Below are 17652 nucleotides of genomic sequence, written 5' to 3' on the forward strand. Positions count from 1 at the left end.
AGTGCGAGTAGGGGAGAGGGGCAGAGGGCTTGAGAGAAGGAGAGAGAGAGAGAGCATGGAGCCCATTGCAGGGCTCGATCCCATTACCCTGGGATAATGACTTGAGTTGAAATCAAGAGTTGAACTCCTAAACTGAGCACCCAGGTGCCCCCAGTTGTTGAACATTTGTATAAATTTTCGAAATCAAGGGGCGCCTGGGTGGCGCAGTCGGTTAGGCGTCCGACTTCAGCCAGGTCACGATCTCGCGGTCTGTGAGTTCGAGCTCCGCGTCGCGCTCTGGGCTGATGGCTCAGAGCCTGGAGCCTGTTTCCGATTCTGTGTCTCCCTCTCTCTCTGCCCCTCCCCCGTTCATGCTCTGTCTCTCTCTGTCCCCCCAAAAATGAATAAACGTTGAAAAAAAAATTTTCGAAATCAAAATCCAAAACCCACATTCTTTCTACTAAACCATGCTGTATCTCTAAATAAAATAATTATACTATAATGTAATTAGTTTTTTAGAGATTTCATAAAATTATTTCCACTACATTATGATCCATTTCATAGTTTTAAGCTTTTCACATCAAGTATAAAGTGTACTAAGGCAGTGTTGCTTGAATTACTTGTGTTGAAGTTTAAGCTTTTATCTTTTTTTCTATAAAAAATATTTATTTAAGTAATCTCTACACCCAATAATCTCAGGGTCATGAGATCAAGAATCACATGCTCCTCTGAATGTACCAGCCAGGCGCCCCTCAATTTTTTTCTTTAATGGACTAACACTTTTATAAAATACACAATTAGAAACTTGGGTATCACTCTAATATCAAATATCTAGAGAAATTTCTAAATACTCAAAAATTTTGGAATATGATACTAATTGATAACATACAGTTCATAGACCAGTCCCACTCTGCGGACATTTTCCACTGCTTCAGGAAGTCCAACTATGAATAAGTCATAATTCCTTCTTTCAAGAAGCTCATAGTTGAATGGGTGAATTATGATTGTTCTCAGTTCACTATAAACAAGGGACAGTAAACTAAGTGCTACTACTAATAAAGCAAGATTCTATGGATGTGGTTAACATTTCAGTAATATTAAAGATGAATATGTTCCCAGAGGTGGGGACTGGGATGGAAGAGAAGAAGGGTCTGTGTGTCAGATGAAGTTTTACAGACTTGGAAGGGATTGCAATAGTGATTAGTTCTGTGTGACTGGGGCCAGATTGTATTAGTTTGGGACCCAAAATCAAAAGCTTTGGCTCATGTTGACTATCTTATATCTCATGAGTAATTGCAGCACTAACCCTGGGAGGAAGCAGAGAGTATCAAATGCAGAGACAACTTGGTGGTAGAGAGCAGCTCCACACGACAGCCACTGATTTTTCTGGGTAATCACATTCGAGAGGCCATGAGCATATTAGGTCAGTTCTAATGCTAAAGTAGAAACAGGCTTTCATAATTGTGGCCATCTCTCCTAATATATTAACATAATTATCATCATTTACATTTTCTCCTATTGTCCTTCTTCAGGTAGCTGTGCCAACAACGCCAATGGATGGAATGAATCACTCTGTGGTGTCAGAGTTTGTGTTCCTGGGACTCACCGATTCCTGGGAGATCCAACTTCTCCTCTTTGTGTTCTCCTCCACGTTTTATGTGGCAAGCATGATGGGAAACTCCCTCATTATACTCACTGTGACCTCTGACCCTCACTTACACTCCCCCATGTACTTTCTGCTGGCCAACCTCTCCTTCATTGACCTGGGAGTTTCTTCTGTCACTTCTCCCAAGATGATTTATGATCTTTTCAGAAAGGGTAAAGTCATCTCCTTTGGTGGCTGCATCGCTCAAATCTTCTTTATCCACGTCATTGGCGGTGTGGAGATGGTGCTGCTCATCGCCATGGCCTTTGACAGATATGTTGCCATATGTAAGCCTCTCCACTATCTGACCATCATGAGCCCAAGAATGTGCCTCTTCTTTTTAGTGGCTGCCTGGATGACTGGCCTCATCCACTCCATGGTTCAACTGGCGTTTGTGGTAAACTTACCCTTCTGTGGTCCTAATGTGTTGGACAGCTTTTACTGTGACCTTCCTCGGTTCATCAAACTTGCCTGCACGGACACCGACCGACTAGAGTTTATGGTCACAGCCAACAGTGGATTCATCTCTGTTGGCTCCTTCCTCATACTGATCATTTCCTACATCATCATCATTCTCACTGTTCAGAAACACTCTTCAGCTGGTTCATCCAAGGCTCTGTCCACACTGTCAGCTCACATCACTGTGGTATTCTTGTTCTTTGGTCCTTTGATTTTTTTTTATACATGGCCATCTCCCTCCATACACCTGGATAAGTTTCTGGCCATCTTTGATGCTATTCTCACTCCTTTCCTAAATCCGGTCATCTATACATTCAGGAACCAAGAAATGCAGGTGGCAATGAGGAGAGTATGCAGACAGCTAGTGAATTACAGGAAGATCTCTTAAGGAATGTCTGATGTTGTGAAGAGCCCTTGTTGATTACTGATGTCCATTGTTGATGGTCAAACTCAGGGAGAAGCTCTTGTTTGTCTTTTTTTGCTTTGATTATACACACTGGTACTGAGTCTATTTTTCTCTTTCACTCAGGAGGGAGGGACATTTACTTTTGAAAAAGAGATAGTTACACAGGAAGTATTTTTAAAACAATGATTATAGTAATCTCAAATCTAAATTCCTAAGGAATAAGGTTTATATAAAGTAATTTTTAGAAATATAAGGAGGCATACTTCCTTAAGGCCTTCACAACAGGGGGAGTTATTTCCCAATCCACCTTCATTTAGTATGACTTCATCTTAACTATATCTGCAGGGACTATTTCCAAACACAGTCACATTCACAGGTATTGGTGGTTAGGCTTTCAACTTACATATTTGGTGGACACAAAACAACCCACAATAGCGGGATAGGTAGTAGAGGTTCTGAGAATGAGAATGGTTATAGCATAGCCACTTATTAATCAGAACAAAAATATATTTAAAATAAACAGTAGAAAGAATTTAAGCTCTTTCTTTTTTTTTTTTTTTTTAATTTTTTTTTCAACGTTTATTTATTTTTAGGACAGAGAGAGACAGAGCATGAACGGGGGAGGGGCAGAGAGAGAGGGAGACACAGAATCGGAAACAGGCTCCAGGCTCTGAGCCATCAGCCCAGAGCCTGACGCGGGGCTCGAACTCACGGACCGCGAGATCGTGACCTGGCTGAAGTCGGACGCTTAACCGACTGCGCCACCCAGGCGCCCCACGAATTTAAGCTCTTTCATTGGCAACTATGTTTTTAAAAATGATGGAGCATATGAAGTCAGTGTAATATACAAAAATCAGAGAAAGACTAATAACCATATGATTTCACTCATTCATGGAATTTAAGAAATAAAACACATGAATATAGGGGCAGGAACAAAAAAGGAGAGAAGGAAGGAAACCATAAGAGACTCTTAACTTTAGAAAACAAACTGAGGGTTGATGGAGGAAAGTGGGTGGGGAATGGGCTAAATGGGTGATGGGTATCAATGAGGACCCTTGTCATGTTGAGCACTTGGTGTTATATGTAAGTGATGAATCACTAAATCCTACTCCTAAAACCAATTTTACCATTCATGTTAACTAACTAGAATTTAAATAAAAACTTGAAAAAAACCCAAAGGACAAGACACAAAAAGTTATTATTATGAGCTAAAGGATCTCTGCTAAATTGGAAGATTACACAGAAGGTAAAGAATAACATTTACTGCCTTTAGTCAAGAGTAGAATGAACATACCAAAAGAAATTTGTCAGGTCCATGTAACAGAGAGAAACCAAGTCTAGCTGTGTTTTAATATAGTACTTGGTCATAAAGCATTCCTGTTTTAAAAAGCAAACCATTTAAAGCTGAGCTTTGCAAGTTGCCAAAATATTAACATATATCATTGTTTATTTTCAGTCTCATTATTTAAAAAATATATGAAACCAAGGCAAATAGAATTTACTTCCTGAATCTTCTACGGTTTTTTTTTTAATCTACATTGGGTTGTGTCTTCCTCTTTCAGATTCTGGAATAACCAGACATTCTATCTTAGAATAAATTTATCCATTTCCCCCACTGGATAAACAAAACCAGATCCCATTACCTTGCAAATCAACCATATTTTTTGGCTATGATTACTTCTCATACAAGTCTTTTAAGAAATGTTTACTTATTTTGAGGGAGAGGGTGTGTGCAAGCAGGATAGGGGCAGAGAGAGAGAGAGAGAGAGAGACAGAGAATTGCAAGCAGGTTTCGCGTTGCCAGTGCAGAGCCCGATGTGAGGTTCATTCTTATGAATCATGAGATCATGTCCTGAGCCAAAATCAAGAGTCAGATGCTTGTCCAGCTGAGCCATCCAGACATCCCATACTTCTCATACAGTCTTAATCATCTATTTTATGACTTTAAGTAATTAACTTTGGTTTCACAGACAGTATTCTACTAAAAAAAATCCAGAGCCTGACAGTAGTTTAAGTGGGAAAAACTGGTTTTAACAAGGAACATTTAAAATAGGGGAAAAGAGACCTCAGTATAGAACCAGACTTACCTTCCAAAACAATTAGAACAAGTGGGGATTTATAGCCAAAGAACAGATGCGGAGGGGTGGTTGGTGGACAGAAATTACTAAGAGGAGACATTAAGCATAGGGAGACTTCTTGTTAAACTGACCTAACAGGATTCTTGCTAGAGGCAAGCCAGAGTGATCAGATATTGAGAGTAGGGGTTTAGAAATTTGACTAGCTATCAAAGGTGAGGAATTTTCTCTAAACTGACTTACCAGGATTCTAGTTATAACTGGCCTGTGCAAGCCCAGCAAGGATGGGCTCCAGGTTGAAGCCTAATGGAGAAGAGTGCTCCGAGGAGCCTGACTAAAATTTGATCAATGAGATGAGTCTGTTAACTTGTGGGTAACTGACAATTGTCTGTCATATATTATTATTTTAGTAGACTAATAAGGCTCAGGAATGCTCAAAGTCTAATCTCCTATTGTCCCAAGCATCCAGTTACACATTGTTAAAGGTAATAAACATTATTCTTAGGGTAGTAAAAATGAACACATTTACTAACATGATCCAAAGATATACCCTTATAAAGTATAAGTTAAGCAACACACACACACACACACACACACACACACACACACACACTCCAGGACAAATGTTTTAATACTCAATCTCATTTAAAAATTGCCCAATGAATACCCACTAATTACTTTACTAACACTAAACCAAAATCTTAAAACAACTAAGGATCTTAGAAATTATATTTCAGGGGCGCCTGGGTGGCTCAGTCGGTTGAGCGTCCGACTTCAGCTCAGGTCATGATCTCGCGGTCCGTGGGTTCGAGCCCCACGTCGGGCTCTGTGCTGACAGCTCAGAGTCTGGAGCCTGTTTCAGATTCTGTGTCTCCCTCTTTCTCTGACCCTCCCCTGTTCTCTCTCTCTCTCTCTCTCTGTCTCAAAAGTAAATAAACGTTAAAAAAAAAAAAAGAAATATTTCAGTAGACTCATTATAAAACTGTATTCCCAAATGACTGAACACCTGATTTTACATTTCCAATAATTTTAAATGCTTCCTTTATGCTTCATTCTGATAAAATCACAAAAGACCACAGCTATTTAAAAAGCATCTTATCAAACCAGTATGTGTTCAAAAATTTATTTTGATTATTTGTATTTGGATTCTCATATAAAAATGGTCGGAGATACAAAAAAAGTGTTCAGAGCCATAATTTCTATGAGAATTTTTCTCTGAAAAACATGGCATATATGAAACAGTAGAAATTCAGCTGTCTTTATCTTTTTGGGATTTGGGGGAATAGTAGACTTAAGACACCACTTATTAATCTCCACAAGCAATGCTAACATAACTCCTTTAGAAGGCATTTATATTTAACTTATTAACATATCCTTCAAGTAGGAAAATATTTCACAATCATAAAATGAGAGGAAAAGGCTCCTCAATTACAGAAACATAGTCACATATAAAACTACTGGGTCAGTTCTATAATTTCAGCTACTGATCAAGGCTCAGGTTTACTAAAAAATTAAAAGCATAGATTGATACACAAAATCTCATACTATATATCTAATGGAACTTTTTTTCTATTTCTACTGGAAATGAGAAAAATTCTACATCCAATGGAAACAAGACTAACAGATTGAAAAAAAATGGAGATAAACAAATTAAAAAAAAAAAGCCAACTAACCACATTTTATCTTTCATCTCTCATCTGGTAGAGAATAGGTCCTTACTATCCCAATAGAGATTACCAGATGATCAGATCATGAAACTAAATTCCCATTCTCTGTTGCAACCAATGAAAAATAATCTATCAACCCTCTACAAACAAGGTTGGAACCAAATTTGGCCAAGAAACAACAATAAACAAATAAAAACTACCAAAGCAGAAAAGCAAAATAAAGATCAGAGTGTCAGTGAAGGTAATGTTTCAGTGCTGGTTGGGATTCATTATACAAATCAAGAAGAGATATACCTGGCTTAAACATCCCATGAGGAGCATTCCTTGGGAACCACTTTATTGGTTCCAGAAAGTGAGTCCACTTGGATGTCTTGATGAAACCTTGAGAGTGGTCAAAGTACAATTTTTAAAAAGTTAAAAACATAACTCATATAAAGTGATGTGTGCCAATTATATATAGAAGTTACTAATGAGGGAACCACAAGGGGGTAAACTGGTTCCAATCAGGTTTTGGTAGAATCCATTTCTGACAGACTGCATCCACTGTCAATGATCCTTAAGGTCTTGATTTCATCAGTTCCATGATTCTGATTTGTGCCGGTGTTATATAAATGAGCTGAGGCACTGTGACCACTTCAGCTCTTTTAAGAGACAAACCCGAGGGAAAAAGCTAGAGTCAGATTACCTCTTATTTACAAAACATTTTTAAATTACATTTTCCTCATTTACTCCATTTTAATATGGAATTTTCTCCTGGTGAGACCCTAACTGATGTAAGTATTTGATATACAAGACATAGAAGCAGTTTACATTTTAAAATATTTTAAAAGTTTAAAATAAAGTAACATTATGAATAATACTGAACTTCATTATTAATTAGGGAAATTCAAATTAAATAGATTCTCTAGGCTGAAAGCCCATATGTGGTGTGGGACATATGTAGAAATTTCCCCAGCTTTGTGGCACAAAGATTCCAGTTTTAAAATCTGGAAACAAGGTCCAAGTGATAGGGAAGTTAGAATGTAGGCTTACTGGCTAAGATGTTGGTACATTTTTATGGGTTCATAAAGGATCCAAGCCCTATAATGATAACACCCAACGCTTCTCTGATCTGGTATTTGCACTCCTTATGGGTCATGAGTCCATCAACCCAGCAGAAAGGATGGCATCAATAAACTCTGTGCATTGTTAATATCCTTTATCCTTTTCCAAATTGATAACTCTCTCATATTACTAAATATCTGAACGTATTCTATCTGTTCATCAATTAAATAGTTGTGGTCTTAGGACTTCCACGTGGTCAAGGAACACAACAGTATATATTAAAAGTGAAACTGTGCATAAAATATTTCCTTGAAACTCCATTTCTCATTACCTATCCTTTGGAACCACTTGGACACATATATAAGAACATACATAACAATATTTGTTATTACTTTGTAAAAACAAACATTTGGTAAAACCCAGATGTTCACATATGTGAAAATGTTAAACTGTGTGATAGCTATTCTCTAATTGTCTTTGCGTATCTAATTTTCATTCTGTCAACTCTGCTCTGTGCCCTGTAAAAGTGAACTTTAGGGACTGCATTAACCAGTGGCTGTGCCCTTTGGCTTCTGCTAATGGAGGCTATTGCCAGGATGCTAATAGCTAATGGAGGATGCCAGGATGTGGAGGACATGAGGAGTGAAACCAGGGTTTCCCTCAGTTTCCTCCCTTCTGAACTTTGTGTCGACAATTACTGCATTCCTCCACCAAAGCTCTCAGCTCTTGTTGGTGGCCTTATTCTATTGCTATAGCTCTTTCTCTGGTTTATGGTAGTGTTTCTGCCCATTGCCTATCAGCTTTAGGGATAGCAATGGCATCCTAGAGTTACAAGTCCTGGATACTTTAACATTTTTTGCTGGTTTTCTTTAATACTGCTGACTCCCTTGTACATTATATTTTCCCCATTTATTCCATTTGAGTGAGACATTTTTTCTTGGTGGAACCCTAATACAAGTAGTTGTATAAAGAGAAGTCCCAGGAAACAGCCCCTCACAGTGGGATATGGGGAATGGTTGGCTCACATAGAGGACTACCTGTATATCTTGTCAGGGGGATATGGGACCTTTTTATTAAATTGTTTTAATGTTTATTTTTGAGAGAGAGAGAGAGAGAGAGTGAGCGAGCAGGGGAGGGGCAGAGAGAGGGAGAAACAGAATCAGAAACAGAAACTGAGATGTCAGCACAGAGCCTAACATGGGGCCCGACACATGAAATCAGGAGATCATGACCTGAGCTAAAGTCAGATACTTAACCGACTGAGCTACCCAGCCTCCCCTATCGGATTTTGATCATATGTGACATATACCCCCAGACAAGGAAGATATATTTATGCAATTTATCAATTACATATTTACTCAAATTATCACTTGTGCTTGAATGAAATGAAGTTAAGTGAAAGGCAAAGCTATAATCCATATACAAGCAAATGTCACAGTCACTTGAAATTTCACAGTCACTTGATTTCCCAACTCCTTACCCTTTTTCCTCAAAGAGAAATATCTTCATTGAAGATTGAGTGAACAGTATTTCCTTGAATAAAAATAAATTTTTGGCTTTGCCTGGAACTGTTGTGTCTAAGACCATTACAAGAGTTAGGTTCCAAAATATTCTGAAAGACAAATACAAGGACTGTTCTGATAATATATAGTTTTGCACTAAAAGAATTGTAGGATCTTGCCAATATTGGCAAAAGTCTGGGGAACATGTATGTGAGTGAATTCTAAGATTATTAGGCTGAAAAAGACAAAATGTGAGACAAAATCTGGTAGGGTTTATTTATAGATGTACTCTCTTAGTATTCAGATATTAATGTATTGACATACCTGCAGTGTTGTAAATGGACTGCTAGATTTGGTTAATTAAATCCTATACGTAATGAAGACACTTTCACATAAAAGCCAGTAGAGGATATCCATTTTAGTGAAGACTCTTAATTATTAGTTGGATTAGATACCCATCCAGTGGATTTCAGCTAGCCTCTGCGTCTAACCACTCCAGTGCCTGCTCACTGGGCTCGTGTGCAAAATGGTTATGGTAACAGAAATGGAGGCTATGCATGGATTCACTTCCACGGACCTCCCTTCAACAAAGCAACCTATCTTACTACCATTGTTGGGTCCCAACCTGCCAATGGCTGATATCAGTTTGGCACCATTCCTTGGGGGGATTAGCTAGTTGTCTGGTGGCACACTGAATACATTGGATTTCTTTTTATCATGAACGCAGTGATTTATCCTAGCAGGAATAGATACATATTTCACAATGGATTTGACTTATTAGTCTGTTGTCATGGCTTCATACTCTGTCAACTTAGCTAAAGCAGAACTGTGTTTCCAGAATTCCCTTCCATGTATGTTTCCATGTTAGAGTTCACCACAAGAAAACTTTGAGATTTGGAATGTGGAAGCAAAATAGTAGACATCTTTGGTCTGAAGGACAGTATAGGATGAGTAACATTATAGCTCACACATGTTGCTGGCTTACCTTGCTAGTGTGGGACAATAACCTAGGCCTGTGGCTCCTTTAGCTCCTACTGGATCTCCATCTTTAGTTTCTCCAAGTCCTGGGCCATATGAAAATGAATCTTTATAATGAAGGGCATCAGTTTATTCAGGTCACCTGCATCATCAAAATTGGAAACAGTGAGAGACAGGGTTCAAGTTTGTCCTTGATATTCCTCACATCCTGTTCATTCTCCCTTTCAGACTGCTGTTTCTGCCGGCTTCAGGCCCAGCATGACATTCAGTGGCAACAAATTTCCCTCAACAGTAAATTAAGACTGCTTAGCAGTTTTCACATTGCATAAATGTCTAATCCCCATAGAAAATCCCCTATTGTATTTTTGAGAGACAGAGAGAAAGAAAGAGCATGAGTGGGGGAAGGGTAGAGAGAGATAGAACGAGAGTCCCAAGCAGGCTCTGTGCTGTCAGTGCAGAGCCCCATGTGGGGTTTGATCCCATGAACTGTGAGATCATGACCTGACCTGAAATCAAGAGTCAGACACTTATGCGACTGAACCACCCAGGCACCCCAAGAAACCCCTTATTTTAAATCACTCATAGCGGTTCCACTTCTCTGATCAAACTCTTGAGTGATACATTCTCAACATGTCTGACAGCCTAGTCATTTGCAGATTTATAGGATGCCTTATTATTACTATATCTATACAACATTGCATCTTAACCTGGGAACACATGTTAGAGCAAATGAAGTGTAATACTAAACTCACATACATATGGAACTCATCAGTCTACCTACAAGCTCCATCACTGCTAGAGGAGTGGAATGACCTGCTGTGGTGCAGTTACCATGCTGGTTGGGGCACCACTCCTTTGTTTTTTTTTTTTTTTTTGTTTGTTTGTTTTTTTTGTTTTTTTAGTGGTTCTTTTTTTTTTTTTTTATTATATGAAATTTATTGTCAAATTGGTTTCCATACAACACCCAGTGCTCATCCCAAAAGGTGCCCTCCTCAATACCCATCACCCACCCTCTCTTCCCTCCCACCCCCATCAACCCTCAGTTTGTTCTCAGTTTTTAACAGTCTCTTATGCTTTGGCTCTCTCCCACTCTAACCTTTTTTTTTTTTTTTTTTTTTTTTTCCTCCCCCTCCCCCATGGGTTCCTGTTAAGTTTCTCAGGATCCACATAAGAGTGAAACCATATGGTATCTGTCTTTCTCTGTATGGCTTATTTCACTTAGCATCACACTCTCCAGTTCCATCCACGTTGCTACAAAAGGCCATATTTCATTTTTTCTCATTGCCACGTAGTATTCCATCGTGTATATAAACCACAATTGATAACCGATTCAATTTCTTCGCTGGTTATGGGTCTGTTCAAGCTTTCTATTTCCTCCTGATTGAGTTTTGGAAGAGTGTGGGTGTTCAGGAATTTGTCCATTTCTTCCAGGTTGTCCAATTTGTTGGCATATAATTTTTCATAGTATTCCCTGATAATTGTTTGTATCTCTGAGGGATTGGTTGTAATAATTCCATTTTCATTCATGATTTTATCTATTTGGGTCATCTCCCTTTTCTTTTTGAGAAGCCTGGCTAGAGGTTTGTCAATTTTGTTTATTTTTTCAAAAAACCAACTCTTGGTTTCGTTGATCTGCTCTACGTTTTTTTTAGACTCTATATTGTTTATTTCTGCTCTGATCTTTATTATTTCTCTTCTTCTGCTGGGTTTGGGGTGTCTTTGCTGTTCTGCTTCTATTTCCTTTAGGTGTGCTGTTAGATTTTGTATTTGGGATTTTTCTTGTTTCTTGAGATAGGCCTGGATTGCAATGTATTTTCCTCTCAGGACTGCCTTCGTTGCGTCCCAAAGCATTTGGATTGTTGTATTTTCATTTTCGTTTGTTTCCATATATTTTTAAATTTCTTCTCTAATTGCCTGGTTGACCCACTCATTCGTTAGTAGGGTGTTCTTTAACCTCCATGGTTTTGGAGGTTTTCCAGACTTTTTTCTGTGGTTGATTTCAAGCTTCATAGCATTGTGGTCTGAAAGTATGCATGGTATAATTTCAATTCTGGTAAACTTATGAAGGGCTGTTTTGTGACCCAGTATATGATCTATCTTGGAGAATGTTCCATGTGCACTCGAGAAGAAAGTATATTCTGTTGCTTTGGGATGCAGAGTTCTAAATATATCTGTCAAGTCCATCTGATCCAATGTCTCATTCAGGGCCCTTGTTTCTTTATTGACCCTGTGTCTAGATGATCTATCCATTTCTGTAAGTGGGGTGTTAAAGTCCCCTGCAATTACCACATTCTTATCAATAAGGTTGCTTATGTTTATGAGTAGTTGTTTTATATATTTGGGGGCTCTGGTATTTGGCGCATAGACATTTATAATTGTTAGCTCTTCCTGATGGATAGACCCTGTAACTATTATATAATGTCCTTCTTCATCTCTTGTTACAGCCTTTAATTTAAAGTCTATTTTGTCTGATATAAGTATGGCTACTCCAGCTTTCTTTTGGCTTCCAGTAGCATGATAAATAGTTCTCCATCCCCTCACTCTCAATCTAAAGGTGTCCTCAGGTCTAAAATGAGTCTCTTGTAGACAGCAAATAGATGGGTCTTGTTTTTTTATCCATTCTGATACCCTGTGTCTTTTGGTTGGCGCATTTAATCCATTTACATTCAGTGTTATTATAGAAAGATATGGGTTTAGAGTCACTGTGATGTCTGTATGTTTTATGTTTGTAGTGATGTCTCTGGTACTTTGTCTCACAGGATCCCCCTTAGGATCTCTTGTAGGGCTGGTTTAGTGGTGACAAATTCCTTCAGTTTTTGTTTGTTTGGGAAGACCTTTATCTCTCCTTCTATTCTAAATGACAGACTTGATGGATAAAGGATTCTCAGCTGCATATTTTTTCTGTCTAGCACACTGAAGATATCGTGCCAATTCTTTCTGGCCTGCCAAGTTTCAAAAGAGAGATCAGTCACGAGTCTTATAGGTCTCCCTTTATATGTGAGGGCACGTTTACCCCTTGCTGCTTTCAGAATTTTCTCTTTATCCTTGTATTTTGCCAGTTTCACTATGATATGTCGTGCAGAAGATCGATTCAAGTTACGTCTGAAGGGAGTTCTCTGTGCCTCTTGGATTTCAATGCCTTTTTCCTTCCCCAGTTCAGGGAAGTTCTCAGCTATTATTTCTTCAAGTACCCCTTCAGCACCTTTCCCTCTCTCTTCCTCCTCTGGGATACCAATTATGCGTATATTATTTCTTTTTAGTGTATCACTTAGTTCTCTAATTTTCCCCTCATACTCCTGGATTTTTTTATCTCTCTTTCTCTCAGCTTCCTCTTTTTCCATAACTTTATCTTCTAGTTCACCTATTCTCTCCTCTGCCTCTTCAATCCGAGCTGTGGTGGTTTCCATTTTGTTTTGCATTTCATTTAACGTGTTTTTCAGCTCCTCATGACTGTTCCTTTGTCCCTTGATCTCTGTAGCAAGGGATTCTCTGCTGTCCTGTATACTGTTTTCAAGCCCGGCGATTAATTTTATGACTATTATTCTAAATTCACTTTCTGTTATATTATTTAAATCCTTTTTGATCAGCTCATTAGCTGTTGTTATTTCCTGGAGATTCTTCTGAGGGGAATTCTTCCGTTTGGTCATTTTGGATAGTCCCTGGCGTGGTGAGGACCTGCAGGGCACTTCCCCTGTGCTGTGGTGTATAACAGGAGTTGGTGGGCGGGGCCGCAGTCCGACTTGATGTCTGCCCCCGGCCCACCGCTGGGGCCACAGTCAGACTGGTGTGTGCCTTCTCTTCCCCTCTCCTAGGGGCGGGAGTCACTGTGGGGTGGCGTGGCCCGTCTGGGCTACTTGCACACTGCCAGGCTTGTGATGCTGGGGATCTGGCGTATTAGCTGGGGTGGGTAGGCAAGGTGCACAGGGGCAGGAGGGGCAGGCTTAGCTCGCTTCTCCTTAGGTGATCCACTTCAGGAGGGGCCCTGTGGCAGCGGGAGGGAGTCAGATCCGCTGCCGGAGGTTTGGCTCCTCCGCAGAAGCACAGAGTTGGGTGTTTGCGTGGAGTGAGGAAGTTCCCTGGCAGGAACTGGTTCTCTTTGGGATTTTGGCTGGGGGATGGGCGGGGGAGATGGCACTGGCGAGCGCCTTTGTTCCCCACCAAACTGAGCTCTGTCATCTGGGGGCTCAGCAGCTCTCCCTCCCTTTGTCCTCCAGCCTTCCCGCTTTCCGAGCAGAGCTGTTAACTTATGACCTCCCAGACGCTAAGTCGCGCTTGCTGTCGGAACACAGTCCGTCAGGCCCCTCCGCTTTTGCCTGCCAGACTCGGGGGCTCTGCTTGGCTGGCGAGCCGCCCCTCCGCCCCAGCTCCCTCCCGCCAGTCCGTGGAGCGCGCACCGCCTTGCTGCCCTTCCTACCCTCTTCAGTGGGCCTCTTGTCTGCGCTTGGCTCCGGCGACTCCGTTCTGCTAGTCCTCTGGCGGTTTTCTGGGTTATTTAGGCAGGTGTAGGTGGAATCTAAGTGATCAGCAGGACGCGCGGTGAGCCCAGCGTCCTCCTACGCCGCCATCTTCCCTCCTCCCGGGGTACCACTCCTTTGAATGATAACACTGCTGAACTACAGGATGTGTCATCAGCCTGTGGTAAGTGACAGAAGCAGTTATTTTCACAGCTGCTTTTGGGTCACCCTCTTCTCCAGCTACAGATTTTAGTTGCAGTCTTAGAAACCATTTCTTTCCTATCTTCTGTAGCCCCAGGGATGATAAGAGCTCACTGCTCTTGCCAGCCCTGGGTGCCTTTAGAGTGTTGGTTCTTCTAACTCTGCCTTGTATAGAATCCTGTAGTCAACTTGCTTCAACAATCAATTTTAATGTGACATCTCTTCCTGTCTGGACTTTGATCAATACCCTGAAATAGATATAAAACACTGAGAAGAAATGAACTAGAGCCTATGTATTTACATGGGTAAATAGATATAAATGTAGAGCATAAAAAAGCCTGGAAGTATCATTTGCTTATAAGACAAATTACTATCTTATTAACTAATATACACTTTGTTCCTAGCTAAATTAAGTAGACGATTACATTGTTTAGGACTGTTCTGTTTCAGACTACTCTAGGGCTTAAGGATCATGTTTATAGGCTGATTACAGGCTCATTGCATAAAGTATATGCTGTCTTCATAGATACTTAAAAGGGAGTTTGTGGGTCATGGACATGAATGGCCTTTGGTGAGACACTGAAAGAGAGGTTAATATTTCAGCTTTTGTCTAATTTTATCCCTAATGGTTTAGTTTTGCTCAATTCAACATATACTTAAACTCGCTAAGCACCAGAGAGTATACAAGGCACTGGAGATAAAGAGAAAAATAGGGAAGCATCCCTGCCAGTGAGGAGCTTCTCTTCTGTGGGACACAGAGAAAGAGTTTTGATGTTATGAGGTAAGTACAGTGATGAAGGGATGTCTTCCCAGGTGGCCTCAACCCCTACCACCCATTCGCTCCTTTCTTAGTCTCTCCCCAAATGGTACATTGCCTGGGAAATCTGCTCAGATCCCCCCAGGTAGATTTAGGCCTTCTTTCTTCTAGGTTAGTATCCACTGCATTGAACGTACATTAGTATAGCTATTATCCAGATTAGATTAAATTGCCTTGTTTGCATGTGTGTGTCTCCTCATTGGGCTCCAAGCACCTTGTTGAGGAATTGACACATGAGTAGTTGTCAAAAAATAGGTTGAATGAATAAAAATGCTTAAATCCTGGCATTCAAGAGACTTGGAATCTAATGCAATTTTTTCTCCCTCAAATAGCTTTAGATGTTCATTTTGGAATGGCACCTGTTTGGCTCTGTGGGTTAAGTGCCTGACTTTGGCTCAGGGGATGATCTCACAGTTTGTGGGTTCGAGGCCCACATCAGGCTCTGTGCTGACAGTGTGGAGCCTGCTTGGGAATTTTTGTCCGTCCTCTCTCTGTCCTTCCTCTGCTCTTGTGCTGTCTCTCTAAAATAAATAAATAAGCATTTTTTTTAAAGAAAGACAGAATTGGGGGCACATGGATGGCTCAGTCAGATAAGCAGCCAAAGTTGGCTCAGGTCATGATCTCGAGGTCTGTGAGTTTGAGACCTGCCTCGGGCTCTGTGCTGCCAGCTCAGAGCCCAAAGCCTGCTTCGGATTCTGTGTCTCCCTCACTCTCTGCCCCTCCCACGTTCATGCTGTCTCTCTCTCTCTCCCTTTTCCCCCAAAATAAATAAACATTAATAAAAATTTTAAAAATTGAAATGTTGCCATTTGCAATGACGTGGATGGAGCTAGAGTGTATTATGTTTTGGAAAACAAGTCAGAGAAAGACAAATACCGTATAATTTCACTTATATGTGGAAGAAACAACACAGATGAATGTATGAGAAGGGGCAAAAAAGGAGAGAGGGAAGGAAACCATAAGAGACTCTTAACTATAGAGAACAAACTGAGGTCGACAGGGCGGTATTAAGGAGGGGACTTGTGATGAACACTGGGTGTCATAAGTGATGAATCACTTTTGTGAATGTTTAATTTTGAGTGAGTGAGAGAGAGAGAGAGAGAGAGAGAGAGAGAGACAGACAGACAGACAGACAGACAGACACAGACAGACTGGGAGAGGGGCAGAGAGAGGGAGACAGAGATTCCAAAGCCTGCTCCGTGCTGACAGCAGGGAGCCCTAGGCTGGAGGCTGGAACTCAGGGACCCTGAGATCCTGATCCCAGCCGACCACCAGTGGACAACTGACTGAGCCACCCAGGCGCCCTGAATCACTAAGTTTTATAGAGAATTGTTTCACATATGTCCACTGACTAGAATTTAAATAAAAACCTGAAATAGCAAAATAAAAGAAACGCAAATACAAACAGTTTTATGGGACCGCAGACAGAAGCGTTGTGAACCAGTGCAGGCGATGTGGAGTTGTCCAGAGCGGCAGTCCCAAGAATTGGGGCTCCAGCCGAGTGTATAAGCCATCTGTGAGACAGCGGTGAGCTGTGGGGAGGCCGAGGGAGAGAGCCAAGAGGGGCGCACCTGCTGACATTCCCGCGGAACAGGAGAGCACGAGAGCGCACCCACCATAAACCTTTACACCTGCGCGCGACCTGAAGCGCGCCCCTCAGGTGGAAGCTCCAGGGCGAGCAAATAGGTCTTTTTCCCAGAAAGCCTGGGGTGTGTCAGCCTGCGCAGCCTGCTAAGAACTACCGTCCCGTGGGATTCCGGAACACAAGCCTCTGTGGTCATCAGAGCCAGGAGGAGGGCAAGGGCATCCCCGGGGCAGCGGCCGCCAAACCCAGCACCCGAGGTGCAAGAACAAGCTCCCTCCGCGGAAGCAGCTGGTGCTCGGGCGCTAAGGACGCCCGCAAGCCTCCGCGCCAGAGGGTGGCTGCAGCAAGCCCCCAAACGTGTGTCAGATCACAAGTCTGCGCCTCCGGCTGTTGCTCGAGTCCACAAAAAGCAAGAGCTTCTCCTACACAAAGTTCAGCTGTCCCTGCATCTGCTGCCTCCACGCTGGGCCCTGAGGCGGTGAGTCCAAGGGCAGGGGCCCTTTTAGAGCTGTTGTTCAGGCCACTCTAACTTTGTGGGTCTCGTGGATGCCAGCTTTGGCGTTTTCCAAAGCTACGTGTTTTGGGGGCTTCGCAGGTGCCGGTCTTCAAAGTTGGGGCTGATGGATGTGGGGTTCAAACGCTGAGCGCCTCAGGGAAGAGCTCAGGGTTTTGAGTTCCTTCTCTTGCTGTGCTGGGGTTGGGGTTTATGGCTACATCGTGTCCCAGCCTCTGTGACCTGTTTGGACGCGGGCCTTCTCATGTTGGCGTCGGCGTGGCTCAGCCAGTTTTCAGGGTTGTTTTCAGATGCAGTGGTTCCATAAGTAATGTAGATAAGGTGTG

At 41.5% G+C, this 17652-nt stretch overlaps 1 protein-coding gene across 1 annotated transcript; it reads left to right on the top strand.

The window, feature by feature from the left end:
- The first annotated feature begins 1532 nt into the window (after positions 1 to 1532).
- Positions 1533 to 2471, top strand: LOC123582195 (olfactory receptor 4F3/4F16/4F29-like). Its single transcript, XM_045448452.1, has one exon. It carries the CDS (start codon positions 1533 to 1535, stop codon positions 2469 to 2471), a length of 939 nt encoding a protein of 312 aa, XP_045304408.1.
- The last annotated feature ends 15181 nt before the right edge of the window (positions 2472 to 17652 follow it).

Source organism: Leopardus geoffroyi, chromosome B3, assembly GCF_018350155.1.
Source record: "Leopardus geoffroyi isolate Oge1 chromosome B3, O.geoffroyi_Oge1_pat1.0, whole genome shotgun sequence".
Lineage (NCBI taxonomy): Eukaryota > Metazoa > Chordata > Mammalia > Carnivora > Felidae > Leopardus > Leopardus geoffroyi.